Here is a 26066-nt window from a genome sequence, read left to right as displayed (position 1 = left end):
GTTCTGAGGTTGAATTCAAGTTGTGAGGAGGGTGTCAAGAGACTTCCAAGAGGATACCTACAGAGAAGGTTCACTAGGCTGATTCCAGAGATGAAGGGGTGGACTTATGAAGATAGGTTGAGTCTATGCACATTGGAGTTCAGAAAAATGAGAGATGATCTTATTGAAACATATAAGATAATGAGGGGGCTTGACAAGGTGGATACAGAGAGGATATTTCCACTCATAGGGGAGACTAAAACTAGAGGACAGTCTCAGAATGAGGGGCCGCCCATTTAAAACTGAGATGAGGAGAAATTTCTTCTGAGGGTTGTAACTCTTTGGAATTCTCTGCCCCAGAGAGCTGTGGAGGCTGGATCATTGAATATATTTAAGGCGGCAATACACAGATTTTTGAGCGATAAGGGAGTAAAGGGTTATGGGGAGCGGGCAGGGAAGTGGAGCCGAGTCCATGATCAGATCAGCCGTGATCTTATTGAATGGCGGAGCAGGCTCGAGGGGCCGAATGGCCTGCTCCTATTTCTTATGTTCTTCGGATACAGACAGGTTAAGTGAGTGGGCAAGAACGTGGCAAATGTGAAGTTGGTAGGGAAAAAAAAGAGAAAAAGCAAGAATCTGTTTCAAATGAGGAGGGGGGGGGGGGGGAGAGAATTGTGAAGTGCTGGGTGTTCAGAGGGACCTGGGTGCCCTGGTACACAGAGTTAATACAGTATACAGGTGTACACACAGCAAGCGGTGAAAGGGGCGGGGGGGGGGGGGGGGAACGAGAAGCCCAGAGCCAGCTGACAGGCCCTGGCTGGAGAGAGGGAGGGTTTGAAGCCAGCTCCGGCCAGCAGTGGTGCAGGGGCTGGGTGGAGGAAAATCGACAAGGCGGGCCGAGCTGAGGCCTTGCTCCCTCCCCTCCAGCCGTGTCTCGGGTACAAACCTTCGGACGTCAGGCGGCAGAAAGGCCTGACCAGCTCGGCGAAAGTCAGGTTGTTTTTCCGCGTCGACGTCTCGGCAGCCTCGCTGCACAGGACGGCCACCATGGGCACGAAGGTGTCCTGGATGAACTCCTGGACGCTCTGCACGCACTGAGCCATTTCCCGGGCCTGTCCCCCGCCGCCGGTTCGACGACGATTTCAACTCAAAAGTTCAATAATTTCCCCCAGAACCATCGGCAGGCCGCGGCGCTAGGCTGAGAGGAGAGCAAGCGCCGCCATATTGGACAACAAATCCTCGCTCCTCCCGCCCCGCCTCACCTGATGGCGGCCGGCGGCTGACGTAAGCACGTCGCGCGTTAACGCCACGCCCCAAAAGCCGGGTGGAGTGCTGCCACCCCGTCTGTCAATCCGGCGCGATGTCACGCTAGGCCACGCCCTCCGCGTGAACCTCCACCCACCGCCCGTCTGTCAACCATCTGAACTGGCGAGACGTCACGCCAGGCCACGCCCTCCGCGTGAACCTCCACCCACCGCCCGTCTGTCAATCATCTGAACTGGCGAGACGTCACGCCAGGCCACGCCCTCCGCGTGAACCTCCACCCACCGCCCGTCTGTCAATCATCTGAACTGGCGAGACCTCACGCCAGTCCACCCCCTCCGCGTGAACCTTCACCCACCGCCCGTCTGTCAATCATCTGAACTGGCGAGACGTCACGCCAGGCCACGCCCTCCGCGTGATCCTTCACCCACCGTCTGTCAATCCTCTGAACTGGCGCGACGTCACGCTAGGTCACGCCCTCCGCGTGAACCTGCCCCCCCCTTCCCCCCTCCTACCGCGCCTGCGCACTGCCTCAAAATTCGGGGAGTCCCGTCCTCTCTGACCGCCGTCTGTCAATCATCCTAATTGCTGCTTCACGCACGCGAGGACGCGCCCTCCGCCTCACAGAGACCCCGCCTCCGCGCGCCTGCGCACTATCTCAAAAACGGCAATCCCGCCCCTCTCCGCCACTCATCCTAAATGGTGCTACGTCAAGCCCGGCCCGTTAGGGGGAACCATAGCGTACTGGTTACGTCACTGGATTAATTATCCACAGACTTGAATTAATGATCTGCGTGATTCGAGTTCAAATCCCACCACGGCCGCTGGGGAATTTAAATTCAATTAATTAACAAGAACAGCAATTTGTATTTATATAGCACCTTTAATGCAGTGACACTTCACAAGGAGGATTGAGATAAAAAATTTAACACTGAGCCACTTGAGTAGAAATTAGCGCTGGCAATCCAAGAGATCGGTTTTCATAGAAATTTACAGCACGGAAGGAGGCCATTACGGCCCATCGTGTCCACGCCATCCGACAAAGAACTATCCAGCCTAATCCCATTTTCCAGCTCTTGGTCAGAAGCCCTGTGGGTTACGGCGCTTCAGGTGCACATCCCCAGTACTTTTAAAATGTGGTGAGGGTTTCTGCCTCTACCACCCTTTCAGGCCGTGAGTTCCAGACCCCCACCACCCTCAAATCTCCTCTTAACCTCCCCCCAATTACTTTAAATTTATGCCCCTTGGTTGTTGACTCCTCTGCTAAGGGAAATAAGCCCTTTCTATCCTCTATATCTAGGTCCTTCATAATTTTATACACCTGAATGAGGTCTCTCCTTCTCCTCCTCTGTTTCAATGAAAACAAATCATAAGAAAAACATAAGAACATAAGAAATAGGATCAGGAGAAGGCCATACGGCCCCTCGAGCCTGCTCCGCCATTCAATAAGATCATGACTGATCCAATCCCTGCCCGCTCCCCATAACCCCTTATTCCCTAATTGGTTAAGAAACGGTCTATTTCTGTCTTAAATATATTCAATGTCCCAGCTTCCACAGCTCTCTGAGGCAGCGAATTCCACAGATCCACAACCCTCTGAGAGAAGAAATTCCTCCTCATCTCAGTTTTAAGTGGGCAGCCCCTTATTCTAAGATTATGCCCCCTAATTCTAGTCTCCCCTATCAGTGGAAACATCCTCTCTGCATCCACCTTGTCAAGCCCCCTCATAATCTTATACATTTCGATAGGATCAGCTCTCATTCTTCTGAATTCCAATGAGCAGAGGCCCAACTTATGCAACCTTTTCTCATAAGTTAACCCCCTCATCTCCGGAATAAACCTAGTGAACCTTCTCTGAACTGCCTCCAAAGCAAGTATATCCTTCCGTAAATATGGAAACCAAAACTACGCGTTATTCCAGGTGCAGCCGCACCAATACCCTGTATAACTGTAACAAGACTTCCCTGCTTTTATACTCCATCCCCTTTGCAATATAATACAAAATTCCATTGGCCTTCCTGATCACTTGCTGTATCTGCATACTAGACTTTTGTGTTTCATGTCCAAGTACCTCACGTCCCGCTGTACTGCAGCACTTTCTCCATTTAAATAATAACTTGCTCTTTGATTTTTTTTTCTGCCAAAGTACATGACCTCTCAGTTTCCAACATTATACTCCATCTGCCAAATTTTTGCGCACTCACTTAGCCTGTCTATGTCCTTTTACAGATTTTTTGTGTCCTCCTCACACATTACTTTTCCTCCCATCTTTGTATCGTCAGCAAACTTGGCTACGTTACACTCAGTCCCTTCTTCCAAGTCGTTAATATAGATTGTAAATAGTTGGGGTCCCAGCACTGATCCATGCGGCACCCCACTAGTTACTTGTTGCGAACCCGAGAATGAACCATTTATCCCGACTCTCTGTTTTCTGTTAGTTAGCCAATCTGCTATTCATGCTAATATAGTACCCTCAACCCCGTGAACTTTTATCTTGTGCAGTAACCTTTTATGTGGCACCTTGTCAAATGCCTTCTGGAAGTCCAAATACACCACATCTACTGGTTCCCCTTTATCCACCCTGTATGTTACATCCAGCCTATCCAATCTGTCCTCACAGCATGGATTCTCCACTCCCGGCAACATCCTTGTAAATCTCCTCTGTTCCCTCTCCAGTGCAATCACGTCCTTCCGGACCAGAACTGCAAGCAGTACTCCAGCTGTGGCCTATTTAGTGTTTTATACAGTTTAAGCATAACCCCCCTGCTCTTGTATTCTATGCCCTGGCTAATAAAGGCAAGCATTCTGTATGCCTTCTTAACCACCTTATCTACCTGGCCTGCTACTTTCAGGGATCTGTGGACCTGCACTCCAAAGTCCCTTTGTTCCCACACACTTCTCCGTATCCTACCATTTAATGTGCATTCCCTTTATTTGTTAGCCCTCCCAAAATGTATTCCCTCACACTTCTCTGGATTAAATTCCATTTGCCACTGTTCTGCCCACCTGACCAGTTGATTTATATCTTTTTGAGGAGAGAGAGGTAGAGAGGTTTAGGCAAGGAATTCTCGAGCTTTGGGCCCAGGAAACAGGAGGCATGGCCACAAATGGTTGAGTGATTATATTCAGAGATGCTCAAGAGGGAAAAATTGGAAGAGCGCAGACATCTCGTGGGGTGGAAGGATATCGGGCTGGAGGAGATTACAGAGATAGGGAGGGGCGAGGCCATGAAGGGATTTGTAAACAAGGGTGAGAATTTTGAAATCGAGGCGTTGCTTAACTGGGAGCCAATGTAGGTCAGTGAGCACAGGGGTGATGGGTGAGCGGGACTTGGTGTGAGTTAGGACACGGGGCAGTGAGCACAGGGGTGATGGGTGAGCAGGACTAGGTGCGAGTTAGGACACGGGACAGTGAGCACAGGGGCGATGGGTGAGCGGGACTTGGTGCGAGTTAGGACACGGGACAGTGAGCACAGGGGCGATGGGTGAGCGGGATTCGGTGCGAGTTAGGAAATGGGGCAGTGAGCACAGAGGGTGATGGGTGAGCGGGACTCGGTGCGAGTTAGGACACGGGGCAGTGAGCACAGGGGTGATGGGTGAGCGGGACTTGGTGCGAGTTAGGACACGGGACAGTGAGCACAGGGGCGATGGGTGAGTGGGATTCGGTGCGAGTTAGGAAATGGGGCAGTGAGCACAGAGGGTGATGGGTGAGCGGGACTTGGTGCGAGTTAGGACACGGGGCAGTGAGCACAGAGGGCGATGGGTGAGCGGGACTTGGTGCGAGTTAGGACACGGGGCAGTGAGCACAGGGGCGATGGGTGAGCGGGACTTGGTGCGAGTTAGGACACGGGCAGCTGAGCTTTGGATCACCTCTCGTTTACATAGGGTAGAATGTGGGAGGCCAGCCAAAGAGTTCGTTGGAGTAGTCAAATAAATGTGGAATTTAAAAAAAAGCTAGTATCAGTAATGGTGATCATGAAATCCAGATGTCATAAAAGCCCATCTGGTTTACTAATGCCCTTTAGGGAAGGAGTGTGGCAACTCCGACCTGTGAGAGACCGTCAGCGGCAGGTCGGGGCCATAAAAGTAGCGGTGAGCGGCAGCCATGGGCAGTGTGGCGGTGTACCACGGCAAGGTACAGCGCGAGCTGGTGCAGGAGGGTGACGGCAGCGAAGAGTGACATCATCAAGGTCCAGGTAGGTGATTGGAGCGTGGGCAGATACAGCAGGAGCGGCGAGGTCGGGGCGAAGGAGCGGCGAGAGGTTGTAGAGGGACGTGATCGGGGCCCAGGGGAGGGACGAGTTCGGGGCCCACCAGAGACGAGAGCCCAGGGGCAGCACGGGCCCAGCCCACACTGTGCGATATGTGCGCGCACACTGGGTCCGTGCAGCAGAGCTGGTCTCCAGTCGTCTTGGATAACACTAGCCACTGGACCAAGACTGAGCTCTGTCAAGCCCATATGGTGGCTGGTGTACAACGGCCATCATACGTTAAAAAAATCCACGCACAGACATCTTGCCCCCTTCACGATGTAGTTCAGGACCTGGAATATTAGGTCCTTCATTGAAATACCTGTGAGCTCATCCCCTTTTGGCGTGGAAGCAAGTCATGCTCGCTTCGAGGGACTGCCTAGATGATTAGGGAAGGAAATCTGCTGTCCTCACCTGGCCTGGCCTATATGTGACTCTGGACCCAAAGCAATGTGCTTGACTCTTAACCTCCCTCTGAAATGGCCCAACAAACCAGACATTTAGAGACCGCATGGATGAACTGCAACAATTGTACATCCTTCTCTGGCGTAAAAATAAAAAAGGGAAGATGGCTCAACAGTGGCTATTAAGGGAAATCAGGGATAGTATTAAAGCCAAGGAAGTGGCATACAAATTGGCCAGAAATAGCAGCGAACCTGGGGACTGGGAGAAATTTAGAACTCAGCAGAGGAGGACAAAGGGTTTGATTAGGGCAGGGAAAATGTAGTACGAGAGGAAGCTTGCAGGGAACATTAAGACGGACTGCAAAAGTTTCCATAGATATGTAAAGAGAAAAAGGTTAGTAAAGACAAATGTAGGCCCCCTGCAGTCAGAATCGGGGGAAGTCATAACTGGGAACAAAGAAATGGCGGACCAATTGAACAAGTACTTTGGTTCGGTATTCACGAAGGAGGACACAAACAACCTTCCGGATATAAAGGTGGCCAGAGGGTCTAGTAAGAAGGAGTAACTGAGGGAAATCCTTATTAGTCGGGAAATTGTGTTGGGGAAATTGATGGAATTGAAGGCCGATAAATCCCCAGGGCCTGATGGACTGCATCCCAGAGTACTTAAGGAGGTGGCCTTGGAAATAGCGGATGCATTGACAGTCATTTTCCAACATTCCATAGACTCTGGATCACTTCCTATCGAGTGGAGGGTAGCCAATGTAACCCCACTTTTTAAAAAAGGAGGGAGAGAGAAAACAGGGAATTATAGACCGGTCAGCCTGACCTCAGTAGTGGGTAAAATAATGGAATCAATTATTAAGGATGTCATAGCAGCGCATTTGGAAAGAGGTGACATGATAGGTCCAAGTCAGCATGGATTTGTGAAAGGGAAATCATGCTTGACAAATCTTCTGGAATTTTTTGAGGATGTTTCCAGTAGAGTGGACAAGGGAGAACCAGTTGATGTGGTATATTTGGACTTTCAGAAGGCTTTCGACAAGGTCCCACACAAGAGATTAATGTGCAAAGTTAAAGCACATGGGATTTGGGGTAGTGTGCTGACGTGGATTGAGAACCGGTTGTCAGACAGAAAGCAAAGAGTAGGAGTAAATGGGTACTTTTCAGAATGGCAGGCAGTGACTAGTGGGGTACCGCAAGGTTCTGTGCTGGGACCCCAGCTGTTTACATTGTACATTAATGATTTAGACGAGGGGATTAAATGTAGTCTCTCCAAATTTGCGGATGACACTAAGTTGGGTGGCAGTGTGAGCTGCGAGGAGGATGCTATGAGGCTGCAGAGTGACTTGGATAGGTTAGGTGAGTGGGCAAATGTATGGCAGATGAAGTATAATGTGGATAAATGTGAGGCTATCCACTTTGGTGGTAAAAAACAGAGAGAAAGACTATTATCTGAATGGTGACAGATTAGGAAAAGGGGAGGTACAACGAGACCTGGGTGTCATGGTACATCAGTCATTGAAGGTTGGCATGCAGGTACAGCAGGCGGTTAAGAAAGCAAATGGCATGTTGGCCTTCATAGCGAAGGAATTTGAGTACAGGGGCAGGGAGGTGTTGCTACAGTTGTACAGGGCCTTGGTGAGGCCACACCTGGAGTATTGTGTACAGTTTTGGTTTCCTAACTTGAGGAAGGACATTCTTGCTATTGAGGGAGTGCAGCGAAGGTTCACCAGACTGATTCCCGGGATGGCCTATCAAGAAAGATTGGATCAACTGGGCTTGTATTCAATGGAGTTCAGAAGAATGAGAGGGGATCTCATAGAAACGTTTAAAATTCTGACGGGTTTAGACAGGTTAGATGCAGGAAGAATGTTCCCAATGTTGGGGAAGTCCAGAACCAGGGGTCACAGTCTAAGGATAAGGGATAAGCCATTTAGGACCGAGATGAGGAGAAACTTCTTCACCCAGAGAGTGGTGAACCTGTGGAATTCTCTACCACAGAAAATTGTTGAGGCCAATTCACTAAATATATTGAAAAAGGAGTTAGATGTAGTCCTTACTACTAGGGGGATCAAGGGGTATGGTGAGAAAGCAGGAATGGGGTACTGAAGTTGCATGTTCAGCCGATGCAGGCTCGAAGGGCCGAATGGCCTACTTCTGCACCTATTTTCTATGTTTCTATGGGCCCAAGTTTCGGGCTGTGCCGTTCGACCTGGACGCCCGTTTTTCGCACCACAAAGTGCGCCTAAAAAAAACTTCCTGATTCTCCGGCTCCCTGCAGGTCCTCTGGCCCTCGGCGCGGCGTAGCATGAGCTGTGGGGGGGCGGAGCCAGGTCCCTGCACTGAAAACAGTGCCAGGACCTCTGCACATGCGTGTTCCAGGTGCCCAGAACTGTGTGGGTGGGGCCCGAAGCACGCAGCCCCTAGACCTGGCCCAATGGCCTCACTGGGGCTGCGTGCATAAGGCTCCTCCCACACCCAGCTCCTGCTCCCCCGCCCCCCGACCCCAGGACCGGACCCGACCCCGACACCGACCCGACTCCCGCTTCCCCCACCGCCCCCGGACTAGACCGGAACCGACCCCCCGGACCGGACCCAACCCAACCTGACCTCCCTTCCCCCGCCCCCGACACGAACCGACCTGAACTGACCTCCCTCCTCCTCCCCCCCACCCCGACCCGACCCGTGTTCCCGATCGCCCCCCACCCCCGGACCGGCCCCGACCCGATCCGACCCGAAGCAACCTCCCTCCTCCTCCCCCCCCCCCCCCGCGACCCGACCCGTGCTCCCGACCGCCCCCCTGTCCCCCGGACAGGCCTCGACACGAACCGACCCGAACCGACCTCCCTCCTCCTCCTCCCCCACCCCCCCCGACCCGACCTGTGCTCCCGACCGCCCCCCCCGCCCCCCGGACCGGCCCCGACCCGATCCGACCCGCGCTCCCGACCCCGACCCGACCCAACACCACCTACCTGTAAATCTGGTGCTGGGGACGGGCCCTGCCCGAAGTCTTGGGCCCAGCCGCCAGGCCCGGCCCGTTCAGCCTCCCCCACCCTTCTCCTTTCCCCCCCCCCCCTTTCCACCCCCTTCTCCTCCTCCCCCCCTTCTCCTCCTCCCCCCCTTCCCCTTCTCCCCCCCTTCCCCTTCTCCATCTCCCCCCTTCTCCCCCACTCCCCCTTTCTCCCCCCCTCCCCCATCACTCCCCCTTCCCTTCCTCCACCTCTGCCCCCCTCCCTCCCCTCCCCCTGCCCCCCCCTCTCTCCCTCTACCCCTCTACCCCCCTCCTCCCCCTCCCCTCAGAAACACAGACACTGACAGACAGAGAGTGAGAGACACACACACACAGACAGACAGAGAGATAGAGACACTGACAGAGACACACTGGGGGGGGGGGGGCATCCCAGCACGCTATTGGAGGGCTCCCGGTGCTGCAGTCGGTAAGTAGAAAATGTTTTATTTATTGATTTAAAAAAAAATATATTTCTTATTAATTTTTTTGATTGATTTATTGGTTGATTTATTGATGTTTTTATCATTTATTATTGATGAGGCTCTTTATTTATAAAACTGAAGTGTGTAATGTTTGTAAACTTCCCTTTAAACCCCCCCCACATTCCCTACGCCTGATTTGTAACCTACACCTGATTTGCTAAAGTGTAGACAAGGTTTTTTCGAGCGTAAAAGGCTTTTTGCTCGGCCGTTTCCGAGGACGGTTAAAAGTCAACTACGTTACATATTGTATTAATAGGATAACAGTGGATATACGGCACAGAAACAGGCCATTCGGCTCAACCAGTCCATGCCGGCGTTTATGCTCCACTCAAGCCTCCTCCCGTCTTTCCTCATCTCAATCTATCAGCATAACCCTCTATTCCCTTCTCCCTCTTGCTTGTCTCGCCTCCCCTTAAACACATCTATACTATTCGCTTCAACTACTCCCTGTGGTAGTCAGTTCCACATTCTCACCACTCTCTGGGTAAAGAAGTTTCCTCTGTTGTGAGCCTGCAGTCTCATATTGGCCAGACCGGATAAAGACAGCAAACTTCCTTCCCGAAAGGAAATTAGTGAACCAGATGGTTTTATCCAAAAATCCAGCAGTTTTGTGGTCACCATTACTGATACTAGCTTTTTTATTTCAGATTTATGTAATTAACTGTATTTAAATTCCCCCAGTTGCCCGTGGTGGGATTTGAACTCACGCCTCCAAGTCATCAGGGCAGGCTGTTGGATTACTAAATCCAGTGACAGAACCACTATGCTACCATCACAGCAGCTCACGCAGGAAATCGCCACTAGAGAGCACTGAAATCATTTGGGTGTTGAAAAAGGTAAACTTCTCGCGCGATCTCAGCGGGCAACTTTATCCAGGGCCAGCAGTGAACGCCTTTGCTTTGCCGCTGACTGCAAATTACGGGCCCTTAATGCCATTCGCCTAATAGAGATAAAAAATACTTCACGTGCTTACATGCTCGATCAGCTCCGTTGGGCGGGCCACATCACCCGCATGCCCGACGCGAGACTCCCAAAGCAAACGCTCTACGCAGAGCTTCGACGCGGCAAGCGAGCCCCAGGTGGGCAGAGGAATCGCTTCAAGGACACCCTCAAAGTCTCCTCGACAAAGTGCAACATCCCCACCCGCTCCTGGGAATCCCTGGCCCACGATCGCCCAAAGTGGAGGAAGAGCACCTGGGAGCACCTCGAGTCCCATCGGCGAGAACAAGCAGAAAGCAAGCGCAGGCAGCGGAAGGAGCGTGCATCAACTCAAGCTCCCACCCACCCTTTCCTTCAACCACTGTCTGCCCCACCTGTAGAGACTGTAGTTCCTGCATTGGTCTTGTAAAGTCCTGACCCTGCAGTCCAGACTTACACGAGGCACATGCTGATGTCAAGGTCACTCTGGACCTACACCTTTATTTCACAGCTCTCGAGTGCCACACTTGCCTGAGACCTGCCTTTATATACCTGTGTGGAACAGGTATGCAGAGTCTCCTGCAAGTGCACCCCTGGTGGTTTCAGGTCATCTCTAGTTACAGTCATGTATAGCATGGTAAGATACAGTTATATACAGTCGTGTGAGATACATGACAGGTCTCATCAATCATCTGAGAACTCACTTTTAGAGTGGAAGCCAGTCTTCCTCGACTCCGAGGGACTGCCGATTGTTATGTCTGTAATACACGTATGAATGGCTCCATGAGGCAGTGTGTTGTACTCAAACTGCAGTGACCTTGGTCCTTTATTCATAACCCCAGAGTGAGGCACAAGCATGGTGGGCAGCCTTTTATACTGGGCCCTGCACACCTATGCAGGTGACCCTCAGGTCTCTCACCGCAGTGCCCTCTGGTGGACAGCCTGTGCCACAGGGGCAGGAAACCCCGGTCTCCACCAGTTGCACCCTCTAGTGGTGCCAGCATAGTATATACACAGTGTAAACCTTATTGATAGTGCATCAGGTAACAAGTCTCCATGTTATGCAACTATACAGTGACTACACAGAGAGTATATCTATAGTCTGAATATATAACACCTATGATGATGATGATGAGGTTGGAGAAGCTGGGGTTGTTCTCCTTGGAGCAAAGGAGGTTGAGAGGAGATTTGATAGAGGTGTACAAGATTTTGACGGGTTTGGATTGGGTAGGCAGAGAAAGGCTGTTCCCATTAGCTGATGGTACGTAAGAACATAAGAACATAAGAATTAGGAACAGGAGTAGGCCATCTAGCCCCTCGAGCCTGCTCCGCCATTCAACAAGATCATGACTGATCTGGCCGTGGACTCAGCTCCACTTACCCGCCCGCTGCCCGTAACCCTTAATTCCCTTATTGGTTAAAAGTACAAGGGCTAGGGGGGGCACAGATTTAAGATTTTGGGCAAAAGATACAGGGGGCTGTGAGAAGAACTTTTTTACACAGCGAGTGGTAATGACCTGGAACTCGCCACCAACGAGGTTGGTGGAAGCAGAGACGATCAATGATTTAAAAGTGAAATTGGATAGTCACTTGAGGGAAATAAACTTGCAGGGCTACGAGGATAGAGCCGGGGGGGGGGGGGGGGGCGAATGGGTCTGACTGGATTACTCTACAGCGAGCCGGCATGGACTCGATGGAACGAATGGCCACCTTCTGTGTCGTAACGACTGCCGCCCACTGCCCCCGACGTTCCTCCTGAAGACCCGCCCAGTGCCACTTTTGGGGGGGGGGGGGCCTGGAGCGGGCGGGAGGGGAGAGCCGCCGGGAAGCTCCCGCCCGCCGAGCTCCCAGATTCCTGAGGGCGGGAGTCGGCGGGACTCGGAGACAGAACGGGGGCGGGGCCGCTGGCTGGAGGCGGGTCTGTCCCCGACGGTGTGTCTGAGGATCCTGAAAAAAAGGTCAGTGAACATTTACATTTCCCGCAGCGACTTACCTGCACGGGGGTCCCCTGAAGGTCTTCCGATAGTTTTTGTATTTTTTTATTTGTGATTTTTATTTCCAGGTCTCCGACCCTCCGTGGACCCGACTCCATCCTCGGTGTTACTTGGGCGGCAAGCGCCTCTGCCGCCGAGAATGAGACCTCCCGCCCGCTGCCGCCCAGATTGGCGACGTACGTCGTCCATTTGCTGCCCGCCGACCTTCGAGGGACCTCGGCCGTGAATATCCCGCCCACAGTACCGTCCGGTACCTCGGCGGCCACCGGCGGCACTTTGGGCGGCACTTGGGCGGGCGGGGGCCTTGACCAAATTCGGCCCCTATGACTCCATTACTCTATGACATGCGTATGTTTACTTAACAAACCATTCGGTAACCATGGAAGTAAAGCGCTCACAACAATCGAATGATGGTCACGCACTCTACTTTTCATCTTCGCATCTTAAAGACTTGCATTTATATAGCGCCTTTCACGACCACCAGACGTCCCAAACAGCTTTACAGCCAATGACGTATTTTTGAAGTGTGGTCACTGCTGTAATGTAGGAACCAGCAGAGGCACGAAAAGGTTACCGCGTACTTGCATACCCTCTGCACATGCGTATCACATGCCCAGTGAGAATGTCTATTCCTTATTTTTTATTTACTCAATCAGAAATGCAATTATCCACCTCTGTATTCCCCATTAGGCACATGTGGCTAATGTATTGGACTAGTATTGGACTAGAGAGAAAGCAGAAAAGGGGTACTGAGGTGAATGATCAGCCATGATCTTATTGAATGGTGGTGCAGGCTCGAAGGGCCGAATGGCCTGCTCCTGCACCTAATTTCTATGTTTCTATGTTTCAATGGACAACACTGTCCTTAACACCCACTGCCCCACTCAACTTCTCTCTGCACCTTCAAAAGCTTCCTTAAACCTACCTCTAAGGCCAGACCTCTCCAACTACTCTTTTTTTCAAAGCTCTAGGTGTCGGAAAGAAACAAACACTTTCATTTCTTCAGCGAGTTTCACAAACACAGGCCGTCCCTGTAAACGCTTTACAGCCAATGAAGTACTTTTTGGAGTGTATTCACAGTTGTAATGTGGGAAACGCGGCAGCCAATTTGCACACAGTGCCTCCCACAAACAGCAATGTGATAATGACCAAATCCAATAGGGAATTCAGAAAAAAAACTTTGTTGCCCAGAGAGTGGTGAGAATGTGGAACTCGCTGCCACAGGGAGTGGTTGAAGCGAATAGTATCGATGCATTTAAGGGGAGGCCAGACAAGCACATGAGGGAGAAGGGAAAAATAGAAACATAGAACATAGAAAATAGGTGCAGGAGTAGGCCATTCGGCCCTTCGAGCCTGCACCACCATTCAATGAGTTCATGGCTGAACATTCAACTTCAGTACCCCATTCCTGCTTTCTCGCCATACCCCTTGATCCCCCTAGTAGTAAGGACCTCATCTAACTCCTTTTTGAATATATTTAGTGAATTGGCCTCAACAACTTTCTGTGGTCGAGAATTCCACAGGTTCACCACTCTCTGGGTGAAGAAGTTCCTCCGCATCTCGGTCCTAAATGTCTTACCACTTATCCTTAGACTGTGACCTCTGGTTCTGGACTTCCCCAACATTGGGAACATTCTTCCTGCATCTAACCTGTCTAACCCCGTCAGAATTTTAAATGTTTCTATGAGGTCCCCTCTCATTCTTCTGAACTCCAGTGAATACAAGCCCAGTTGATCCAGTCTTTCTTGATAGGTCAGTCCCGCCATCCCGGGAATCAGACTGGTGAACCTTCGCTGCACTCCCTCAATAGCAAGAATGTCCTTCCTCAGGTTAGGAGACCAAAACTGTACACAATACTCCAGGTGTGGCCTCACCAATGCCCTGTACAACTGTAGCAACACCTCCCTGCCCCTGTACTCAAATCCCCTTGCTATGAAGGCCAACATGCCATTTGCTTTCTTAACCGCCTGCTGCACCTGCATGCCAATCTTCAATGACTGATGTACCACGACACCCAGGTCTCTTTGCACCTCCCCTTTTCCTAATCTGTCACCATTCAGATAATAGTCTGTCTCTCTGTTTTTACCACCAAAGTGGATAACCTCACATTTATCCACATTATACTTCATCTGCCATGCATTTGCCCACTCACCTAACCTATCCAAGTCGCTCTGCAGCCTCACAGCATCCTCCTCGCAGCTCACACTGCCACCCAACTTAGTGTCATCCGCAAATTTGGAGATACTACATTTAATCCCCTCATCTAAATCATTAATGTACATTGTAAACAGCTGGGGCCCCAGCACAGAACCTTGCGGTACCCCACTAGTCACTGCCTGCCATTCTGAAAAGTACACATTTACTCCTACTCTTTGCTTCCTGTCTGACAACCAGTTCTCAATCCATGTCAGCACACTACCCCTAATCCCATGTGCTCTAACTTTGCACATCAATCTCTTGTGTGGGACCTTGTCGAACGCCTTCTGAAAGTCCAAATATACCACATCAACTGGTTCTCCCTTGTCCACTCTACTGGAAACATCCTCAAAAAATTCCAGAAGATTTGTCAAGCATGATTTCCCTTTCACAAATCCATGCTGACTTGGACCTATCATGTCACCTCTTTCCAAATGTACTGCTATGACATCCTTAATAATTGATTCCATCATTTTACCCACTACCGATGTCAGGCTGACCGGTCTATAATTCCCTGTTTTCTCTCTCCCTCCTTTTTTAAAAAGTGGGGTTACATTGGCTACCCTCCACTCTATAGGAACTGATCCAGAGTCAATGGAATGTTTGAAAATGACTGTCAATGCATCCACTATTTCCAAGGCCACCTCCTTAAGTACTCTGGGATGCAGTCCATCAGGCCCTGGGGATTTATCGGCCTTCAATCCCATCAATTTCCCCAACACAATTTCCCGGCTAATAAGGTTTTCCCTCAGTTCCTCCTCCTTACTAGACCCCCCGACCCCTTTTATAACCGGAAGGTTGTTTGTGTCCTCCTTCGTGAATACCGAACCAAAGTACTTGTTCAATTGGTCCGCCATTTCTTTGTTCCCCGTTATGACTTCCCCTGATTCTGACTGCAGGGGACCTACGTTTGTCTTTACTAACCTTTTTCTCTTTACATATCTATAGAAAGTTTTGCAATCCGTCTTAATGTTCCCTGCAAGCTTCTTCTCATACTCCATTTTCCCTGCCCTAATCAAACCCTTTGTCCTCCTCTGCTGAGTTCTAAATTTCTCCCAGTCCCCAGGTTTGCTGCTATTTCTGGCCAATTTGTATGCCACTTCCTTGGCTTTAATACTATCCCTGATTTCCCTTGATAGCCACGGTTGAGCCACCTTCCCTTTTTTATTTTTATGTCAGACAGGAATGTACAATTGTTGTAGTTCATCCATGCGGTCTCTAAATGTCTGCCATTGCCCATCCACAGTCAACCCCATAAGTATCATTCGCCAATCCATCCCAGCCAATTCACGCCTCATACCTTCAAAGTTAGCCTTCTTTAAGTTCTGGACCATGGTCTCTGAATTAACTGTTTCATTCTCCATCCCAATGCAGAATTCCACCATATTATGGTCACTCTTCCCCAAGGGGCCTCGCACAACGAGATTGCTAATTAATCCTCTCTCATTACATAACACCCAGTCTAAGATGGCCTCCCCCCCTAGTTGGTTCCTCGACATATTGGTCTAAAAAACCATCCCTTATGCACTCCAGGAAATCCTCCTCCACCGTATTGCTTCTAGTTTGGTTAGCCCAATCTATGTGCATATTAAAGTCACCCATTATAACTGCTGCACCTTTATTGCATGCACCCCTAATTTCCTGTTTGATGCCCTCCCGAACATCACTACGACTGTTTGGAGGTCTGTACACAACTCCCACTAACGTTTTTTGCCCTTTGGTGTTCTGTAGCTCTACCCATATAGATTCCACATCATCCAAGCTAATGTCCTTCCTAACTATTGCCTTAATCTCCTCCTTAACCAGCAATGCTACCCCACCTCCTTTTCCTTTTATTCTATCCTTCCTGAATGTTGAATACCCCTGGATGTTGAGTTCCCAGCCCTGATCATCCTGGAGCCACGTCTCCGTAATCCCAATGACATCATATTTGTTAACATCTATTTGCACAGTTAATTCATCCACCTTATTACGGATACTCCTTGCATTAAGACACAAAGCCTTTAGGCTTGTTTTTTTAACACCCTCTGCCCTTTTAGAATTTTGCTGTACAATGGTCCAGCAGAGGGTTATGCTGATAGAGTTAGATGAGGAAAGACGGGAGGAGGCTCGAGTGGAGCATCAACGCCGGCATGGACTGGTTGGGCCGAATGGCCTGTTTCTGTGCCGTATATCTGATGTAATCCTGTGTAGATCATCTGTTTTGGTGATGTTGATCGAGGGATAAATATTGACCCCCGGACACCGGGGATAACTCCCCTGCTCTTCTTCGAAATAGTGCCATGGGATCTTTTACATCCACCTGAAAGAGCAGACAGGGCCTTGGTTTAACGTCTCATCTGAAAGACGACACCTCCGACAGTGCGGCACTCCCTCAGTACTGCACTGGGAGTGTCAGCCTCGATTTCTGTCCCCGGAGTGGGACTTGAACCCACAACCTTCTGACTCAGTGGTGACAGTGAATAAAGTTTTTTTATATGGTCGTTGTTTATGGTCTTAAGGGGAATTTGAGCTTCTCGGACTTGCCCTGACGTGATTTCTCGTAATTCCCTTACTGTTACATTTATTGTTTACTTACCAATAGCCAAGTTGCTTTAATCAGCTGATCGAGGGAAATTCCAGTCCAGTGGTATTTGCAGACTTTGTGCATGAATGAGATTACAGGGACAGTAAACGAATATATTAATCCAAAGGCATAAGACAATAAGAATTAGGAGCAGCAGTAGGCCATTCAGCCCCTCGAGCCCACTCCGCTATTCATCATCATAGGCGAGCCCTCGAACGAGGATGACTTGCGTCCACACCAAAAGGGATGAGTTCGCAGATGTTTCAATGAAGGACCCGATGTTCCAGTCTTGAACTCCAGGGGTGGAAGATGCCTGTGCGTGGATTTTTTTATCGTGTGGTGGCCGTTGCACATCAGCCACCACACGGGCTTGACAGAGCTAGGTCTTGGTCCAGTGGCATGGTACATCAGTCATTGAAGGTTGGCATGCAGGTACAGCAGGCGGTTAAGAAAGCAAATGGCATGTTGGCCTTCATAGCGAGGGGATTTGAGTACAAGGGCAGGGAGGTGTTGCTACAGTTGTACAGGGCCTTGGTGAGGCCACACCTGGAGTATTGTGTACAGTTTTGGTCTCCTAACCTGAGGAAGGACATTCTTGCTATTGAGGGAGTGCAGCGAAGGTTCACCAGACTGATTCCCGGGATGGCGGGACTGACCTATCAAGAAAGACTGGATCAACTGGGCTTGTATTCACTGGAGTTCAGAAGAATGAGAGGGGACCTCATAGAAACGTTTAAAATTCTGACGGGTTTAGACAGGTTAAATGCAGGAAGAATGTTCCCAATGTTGGGGAAGTCCAGAACCAGGGGACACAGTCTAAGGATAAGGGGGAAGCCATTTAGGACCGAGATGAGGAGGAATTTCTTCACCCAGAGAGTGGTGAACCTGTGGAATTCTCTACCACAGGAAGTTGGTGATGCCAATTCACTAAATATATTCAAAAAGGAGTTAGATATAGTCCTTACTACTAGGGGGATCAAGTGGTATGGCGAGAAAGCAGGAATGGGGTACTAAAGTTGCATGTTCAGCCATGAACTCATTGAATGGCGGTGCAGGCTAGAAGGGCCGAATGGCCTACTCCTGCACCTATTTTCTATGTTTCTATGTTTCTATGTTAACCAGGACGACTGGAGACCGGCTCTGCTGCACGGACCCAGTGCGCGCACATATCGCAGTGTGGGCTGGGCCCGTGCTGCCCCTGGGCCCTCGCCCCTTCTGGGCCCCATACCCCGATTTGCCGCACCTCCGCCACGATTTCTCGCCGCTCCTCCGCCACAAAATATTCGCCGCACCTCCGCCATGATCACTCGCCAAATCTTAGCCACGATTCCTCACCGCTCCTCTGTCCCGATCATCCGCCGCATTTCTGCTTCGATCTCTCGCCGCTCATCCGCCCTGACCTTCCCGTTCCTCCGCTGTACCAGGGCCCCGCCGATGTTCCTGCTCATACCCCAAACGGCGACCTGGGTTTTGATGACGTCACCCAGTCGCCCTCCTTGAAGCCGTTGCACACTTGGAGCGGCTCGCGCCCTAAGTTGTGGTGGCTGCGCTCCAGCTCTTATCCTCCCGACCTGTGGTGGTGTCCTCTCGTGTGTCGGGGTGGCCCACGATGGTGAAGGGCCCACGCTGGCTCTTATACTACTGACCTGCGGTGGTGGCCAACTGAAATTAACACCTTTCAACCCACAATAATAGCCGCTGACGACAAATTCAGCGTTTATTACCATCTATAAGACACAAAACCGGAGTGTGATGGAATACTATCCACTTGCCTGGATGAGTGCCACTCCAACAATACTCAGGAAGCTCGACACCATCCAGGACAAAGCAGCCCACTTGATCGGCACCCCATCCACCACCTTCAACATTCACTCCCTCCACCACCGGCGCACCGTGGCTGCAGTGTGCACCATCTACAAGATGCACTGCAGCAACTCGCCAAGGCTTCTTAGGCAGCACCTCCCAAACCCGCAACCTCTACCACCTAGAAGGACAAGGGCAGCAGGCACATGGGAACACCACCACCTCCACGTTCCCCTCCAAGTCACATACCATCCTGACTTGGAAATATATCGGCCGTTCCTTCATCGTCGCTGGGTCAAAATCCTGGAACTCCCTCCATAACAGCACTGTGGGAGCACCTTCACCACACGGACTGCAGCGGTTCAAGAAGGCGGCTCACCACCACCTTCTCGAGGGGTAATTAGGGATGGGCAATTAATGCCGGCCTTTCCAGTGACATCCACATCCAAAGAATGAATAAAAACATACTGCTCCAGGTTGCTTTAGATTGTATTTGTTACTTTTATGTAGACATGTCTGCAAAGAAGAAACTCCATATATTAAACTAATGTGATAGGATAATGGAATGCTGGCCTTTATCTCGAGGGGGCTGGAATACAAAGAGGAGGAAGTGAGGTTCAGTTGTATTGAGCTCGGGTCAGACCCCATCGGGAGTAACTGTGTTCAATTCTGGGCCCCGCCGCTCAGGAAGGATATATTGCCCTCAGAGAGGAGCAACGCAGATTCACCAGAATTATAAGGACGAGTTGCACAGACTGGGCTTGTATTCGCTCCAGTATAGACGATTAAGGGGTGATCTAGTTGAGGTGTTTAAGATGATTAAAGGGGTTGATGGGGTAGAGAGAGATAAACTATTTCCTCTGGTGGGGGAGTCCGGAACAAGGGGGGCGTCACCTTAAAATTAGAGCCAGGCCGTTCAGGGGTGATGTCAGGAAGCCCTTCTTCACACAAAGGGTTGTGGGAATCTGGAACTCTCTCCCCCAAAAGTGCACACCCAAGTATTTTTTTAAATGAGGTGAGGGTTTCTGCCTCTACCACCCTTTCAAGCAGTGAGTTCCAGACCCCCACTACCCTCTGGGTGAAGACATTTCCCCTCATATCTCCTCTATATCTCCCCCCCAATTACTTTAAATCTATGCCCCCTGGTTGTTAACCACTCTTCCAAGGGAAACAGGTCCTTCCTATCCACTCTATCCAGGCCCCTCATAATTTTATACACCTCAATCAGGTCTCCCCTCAGCCTCCTCTATTCCAAAGAAAACAGACCCAGCATCTCCAATCTTTCCTCATAGCCAGAATTCTCCAGTCCAGGCAACATTCTTGTAAATCTCCTCTGCACCCCTTCCAGTGCAATCACATCTTTCCTGTAATGTAGTGACCAGAACTGCACATAGTACTCCAGCTGTGGCCTAACAAGTGTTTTATACAGTTCAAGCATAACCCCCCCCTGCTCTTGTATTCCATGCCTCGACTAATAAAGGCAAGTATTCCATCGGCCTTCTTAACCACCTTATTTACCTGGCCTGCTACCTTCAGGGATCTGTGGACCTGCACTCCAAGGTCCCTCTGTTCCTCTACACTTTTCAGTGTCGTACCATTTAATGTGTATTCCCTTGCCTTGTTAGACCTCCCCAAATGCTTTACCTCACACTTATCCGGATTGAATTCCATTTGCCTCTGTTCTGCCCACCTGACCCGTACATTGATATCTTCCTGCAGTCCGCAGCTTTCTTCTTCATTATCAACCACACAGCCTGTTTTAGTGTCATCTGCAAACTTCTTAATCATACCCCAACATTCAAGTCAAAGTCATTGATATATACCACAAAAAGCAAGGGACCCAGCACTGAGCCCTGTGGAACCCCACTGGAAACATCCTTCCATTCACAAAAACACCCATCAACCATTACCCTTTGCTTCCTGCCTCTGAGCCAATTTTGGATCCAACTTGCCACTTTGCCCTGGATCCCATGGGCTTTTACTTTCGTGACCAGTCTGCCATGAGGGATCTTATCAAAAGCTTTGTTAAAATCCATATACACTACATCATATGCACTGCCCTCATCGACCCTCCTGGTTACCTCCTCGAAAAATTCAATCAAGTTAGTCAGACACGACCTTCCCTTAACAAATCCGTGCTGACTGTCCCTGATTAATCCATGTCTTTCTAAATGAAGATTTATCCTGTCCCTCAGGATTATTTCCAATAATTTCCCCACCACTGAGGTTAGGCTGACTGGCCTGTAATTACTCAGTCTGTCCCTTTCTCCCTCTTTAAACAAAGGTACCACATCAGCAGTCCTCCAGTCTTCTGGCACCACACATGTAGCCAGAGAGGATTGGAAAATGATGGTCAGAGCCTCTGCTATTTCCTCTTTTGCTTCTCTTAACAGCCTTGGATACAGTTCATCAGGGCCTAGGAATTTATCCACCTTCAAAGCTGCTAAACCCCTTAATACTTTCTCTCTCACTATGTTTATCTCGTCTAATATTTCACACTCTTCCTCCCTCATTGCAAAGTCTGCATCGCCCCTCTCTTTTGTGAAAACAGATGCAAAGTATTCATTAAGAATCATACCCACGTCTTCTGCCTCCACACACAGATTTCCTTTGTGGTCTCTATATGGCCCCATTTTTTTCTCTAGTTATCATCTTGCTCTTAATATATTTATAAAACATCTTTGGGTTTTACCTGATTTTACTTGTCAACATTCATGCTCTCCCTTTGCTTTCCTGATATCTTTTTTAATTGCACCCCTGCACTTCTTATACTCCTCCAGAATCTGTCATAAGCCTCCCTTTTTTTCTTTATCTTACCCTGTATGACCCGAGATTTGTTGGCTCCACCCTTTTATTTTAAGGGAATATACTTGCTCTGTACCCTCAGGATCTCCTCCTTGAATGCCTCCCACTGCTCTGACACTGACCATCAAGTAACCGTTTCAAATCCACCTTGGCCAAATCCCATCTCAGCTCAGCAAAATTGGCTTTACTCCAATTGAGAACTTTTTTTCCTGGTCCACCTTTGTCCTTTTCCATAACGTTATGTCTTTAGATGCTCTGATAATATTGGCTCGAAGGGCCGAATGGCCTACTACTGCACCTATTTTCTATGTTCCTATGTTTCTATAATGACTCCACGAGGCAATGTGTTGTACTTGAACTGTAGTGACCTCAGTCCTTTATTGATAACTCCAGAGTGAGTCCTGGTGGCCTGCCTTTTATACTAGGCCAGGCACACCTGTACAGGTAACCTACAAGTCTCCTACTGCTGTGCCCTCTGGTGGCACACCTTGTGATAGTACAAACAGTAACCATGTAGGATACATGACATCACTCTCCCCCAAGTCTTTAGTGCAAATCACCTCTGCATTGACTGTGCTCTGGACTTAGCTCTATACGGTTGACCTTAGGCAGGTCGTTTCCAACTTGGGTGAGTGTTTCATTGGCAGTAGAGTGCTGGTGGTTTTTGCTTGTGTGTCCATGACCACTCCATTCTCTCCCCCCCCCCCCCCCACATACAGATGGTGCCGTTGTCCAAAGGAAAAAAAAATGCATTCACAGTGTTGCAGTAAGTACATGCTTGGAGTATTTTTGATGAGGACAAACCAGTGCCAGGACTGCTGGACGGTGTCCAGGTAGTCTGGTGATGGTGTGGTGCCCAGTGCTGGCAGTGGGACCCTGGTTGGCTCAAGTTTCCTGCTCTCGGGACTTTTGCCGTTGTTCCTAGCGTCGGGCAGATTCACAGATGCCTGTGACCTCCCTGTCCTCTCCTTACATTGCTGCTTCCTGAGGGGCAGTCGTCTGGCAGTGCACAGGGAACTGCCGACTCGCTTGCCTGGGCGTTATTTGGTTTGGGATCCTGGCTGGTCCCGGTCCCATTTGGGAGAACTGTTGCGGGTGACCCTTCGTTCCCGGGTATGGCCTTGGTGGCAATAGGGTCTGGGGGCTGCGCCTTAGCACAGTTTGCTCTTCCAGGCTCGTGGCATCGGGTGCCTGAGAGATGGAGTCGATCAGGATCAGGGGCAGGGTATCGATACCGGTGCCATTGCCCTCCTGAGATCGCTTGCTCTGCAGCTTGTGTGTATTGGCTGCTTGTGACCATACTCTGTGGTGCATGACTCTGGTCCCAGGGATGCAGGCTACTACATTGGGTAGCTCACTGGACCTGTGTGCTCCCGATGGGTGTCTGCCCACTGCATTGACTGAGTGCAGTTGAAATCCTACATTGCACAACTTTTCACTATTCATGGTAAGTAACCTGTAGCTCCAATCGCGATCGCACTCCTTTTCTTTGCTTATTACATGTACACAATTCCGATCATCAATTGCACATTTTACATCTAACGCACAGTTGCTCTTACATTGATTGAGAAAGTGGAACTGTCCCTTTAAGTGTGGCGGGTTGCAGGCCTCCTTTAAGAGAGCCTTGCTATCTTTACCCCAATCCTCTTCTCTGTTTGGTACCACGTGTTGCTCCATCAGCGCTGCACCTCGTGGTCTGGCCGCCGCCATCTTTTTCTTCAGCACATCACCTCGTGGTTTGGCCATCTTTCCTCCATCCACGATGTCGACTGCGGTGATCCTCTTCTCCCCGGGATTTGCCACCGAAGCTGGGAAGTCGCCTTTGCATCCGATTTTCTTCCTCCGGAGTCCTGCCACTGGAGTCTGGAAGGTGCGTTCGGGTTGCCTCAGCTGGATCATCTCCACGCAGTCGTGCTGAGCGGTCTGTGCCTCGGGTGCTGTGCTGGTCTGCTCTCTGGTGCCGGATCCAACCTCAGGCGAGGGCTTGCTTTGCCTCTGAGTGCGGAGGACGTCGATCGCTGGAGGGATGAAATCTTCCCCGCTCCAATGGATCTTCTCCATCCACCTTCTTCCGAGTAGCGTTGGTCCATCACCTGCAACAATCCACAGAGGTAACTTGTGCACCGTGCCATCATGGAGTACTTTTACATCCGCATTACCAACGACTGGGATAAGTTCATTGGTGTAGGTGAGCAGCTTTGCCTGAACCAGGACCAACTTGGGTCGTTCAGTTTGATTGTCCCATAGCCTCTCAAAGGCTTCTTGATTCATTACTGACTGGCTCGCCCCCATGTCCACTTCCATGAAGACTGGAACGCCATTTATCTCGACTTCCATCCTCAACGGGGAACACTCGGTGGTGCAGATAAACATATCATGTACCTCATCGTGGGGCTGAGCTGCCTCACTGAGCGTCTCTTCATAATCCGCGCTGGATTCATGGCCCTCTACAGATTCGTCATTAACACAGTGAGTCATATTTCTTTTACACATTCGCTAGAGGTGGCCCTTTGTGCTGCATACATGGTCTTTAAAGCGGCACTGGTGAGCCCTGTGATTCCCTCCACAACGCCAGCATGGAACTACTCGGTTAGCCCCTCTCGGCGGACTCTGAGTTGAGGGACTCGGGGGCCTGTTCTCACTTCCCTGAGAAGGTTCCCTTTCTACAGTCCAGCCTCTAAAAGGCGCCACTCTGTGCAGAGTACTTGCCAGGTTTGAGTCCTGAGGAAGAGTCATCTGCCTAGAGCCGCAGGTCGAGGTCATGAATGCCTGGCTCACGGAGATGGCCTTCTGCAGTGTGACTGTGGTATCCACAGACAGTAGCTTATGAAGAAGGGCCTCATGGCCGATTCCAATGGCAAAGATATCCCGCAGCGCTTCGGTGAAGTGGGTTGCCGAAATCACACGGTGCCGTCAGCCTCCTGAGGTCTGCAGCATATTTCATAATTTCCTGGCCTTCGGGCCGTCGGTGAGTGTAAAACCGGTGTCTGGCTGTGAGGATGCTCTCTTTGAACTTGAGTTGTTCTTGGATCAGCGTTACAAGCTCCTCGTACGTCATGGTTGTTGTCTTCGCTGGTGCCAGCAAGTGGGTCCACAACTGGTCAGCAGGATAGCTCTGCGCTTATCAGCCAGTGTGGCCGGATCATCGCCTGCCAGGTTGTTTGCTGTGAAGAAATGGCCGAGCCTCTCCACGAAGGCGTCCCAATCATCACCATCGGCGAACTGCTGCAACGTACCAAAGGTAGCCATTTTCACGTGAAGGTCCGTAATCTCGTCGCCAATTGTTATGCCTTTAGATGCTCTAATAATGACTCCATGAGTCAATGTGTTGTACTTAGAAACATAGAAAATAGGTGCAGGAGTAGGCCATTCGGCCCTTCTAGCCTGCACCGCCATTCAATGAGTTCATGGCTGAACATGCAACTTCAGTACCCCATTCCTGCTTTCTCGCCATACTCCTTGATCCCCCTAGTAGTAAGGACTATATCTAACTCCTTTTTGAATATATTTAGTGAATTGGCCTCAACAACTTTCTGTGGTAGAGAATTCCACAGGTTCACCACTCTCTGGGTGAAGAAGTTTCTCCTCATCTCAGTCCTAAATGGCTCACCCCTTATCCTTAGACTGTGACCCCTGGTTCTGGACTTCCCTTAGGAACATTCTTCCTGCGTCTAACCTGTCTAAACCCGTCAGAAGTTTAAACGTTTCTATGAGGTCCCCTCTCATTCTTCTGAACTCCAGTGAATACAAGCCCAGTTGATACAGTCTTTCTTGATATGTCAGTACCGCCATCCCGGGAGTCAGTCTGGTGAACCTTCGCTGCACTCCCTCAATAGCAAGAATGTCCTTCCTCAAGTTAGGAGACCAAAACTGTACACAATACTCCAGGTGTGGCCTCACCAAGGCCCTGTACAACTATAGCAACACCTCCCTGCCCCTGTACTCAAATCCCCTTGCTATGAAGGCCAACATGCCATTTTCTTTCTTAACCGCCTGCTGTACCTGCATGCCAACCTTCAATGACTGATGTACCATGACACTCAGGTCTCGTTGCACCTCCCCTTTTCCTAATCTGTCACCATTCAGATAATCATCTGTCTCTCTGTTTTTACCACCAAAGTGGATAACCTCACATTTATCCACATTATACTTCATCTGCCATGCATTTGCCCACTCACCTAACCTATCCAAGTCACTCTGCAGCCTCATAACATCCTCCTCGCAGCTCACACTGCCACCCAACTTAGTGTCATCCGCAAATTTGGAGATACTACATTTAATCCCCTCGTCCAAATCATTAATGTACAGTGTAAACAGCTAGGGCTCCAGCACAGAATCTTGCGGTACCCCACTAGTCACTGCCTGCCATTCTGAAAAGTACCCATTTACTCCTA

General features: G+C 50.1%; 1 protein-coding gene across 4 annotated transcripts in view; it reads right to left on the bottom strand.

Annotated features, from left to right (window-relative positions):
- trappc8 (trafficking protein particle complex subunit 8) overlaps positions 1-1235 on the bottom strand; it is a 205208-nt gene extending 203973 nt beyond the window's left edge. For all 4 annotated transcript variants that reach the window (XM_070896697.1, XM_070896703.1, XM_070896710.1 and 1 more), the window contains exon 1: positions 926-1235. In XM_070896697.1, the coding sequence (XP_070752798.1) occupies positions 926-1082 (157 nt within the window). In that variant the 5' untranslated portion in view covers positions 1083-1235. The remainder of the gene's footprint in view (positions 1-925) is intronic.
- Positions 1236-26066: the final 24831 nt, after the last annotated feature.

The sequence above is a fragment of the Pristiophorus japonicus genome, chromosome 1 (assembly GCF_044704955.1).
Source record: "Pristiophorus japonicus isolate sPriJap1 chromosome 1, sPriJap1.hap1, whole genome shotgun sequence".
NCBI classification, from domain to species: domain Eukaryota; kingdom Metazoa; phylum Chordata; class Chondrichthyes; family Pristiophoridae; genus Pristiophorus; species Pristiophorus japonicus.
This window is presented reverse-complemented; position numbering and strand designations above follow the sequence as displayed.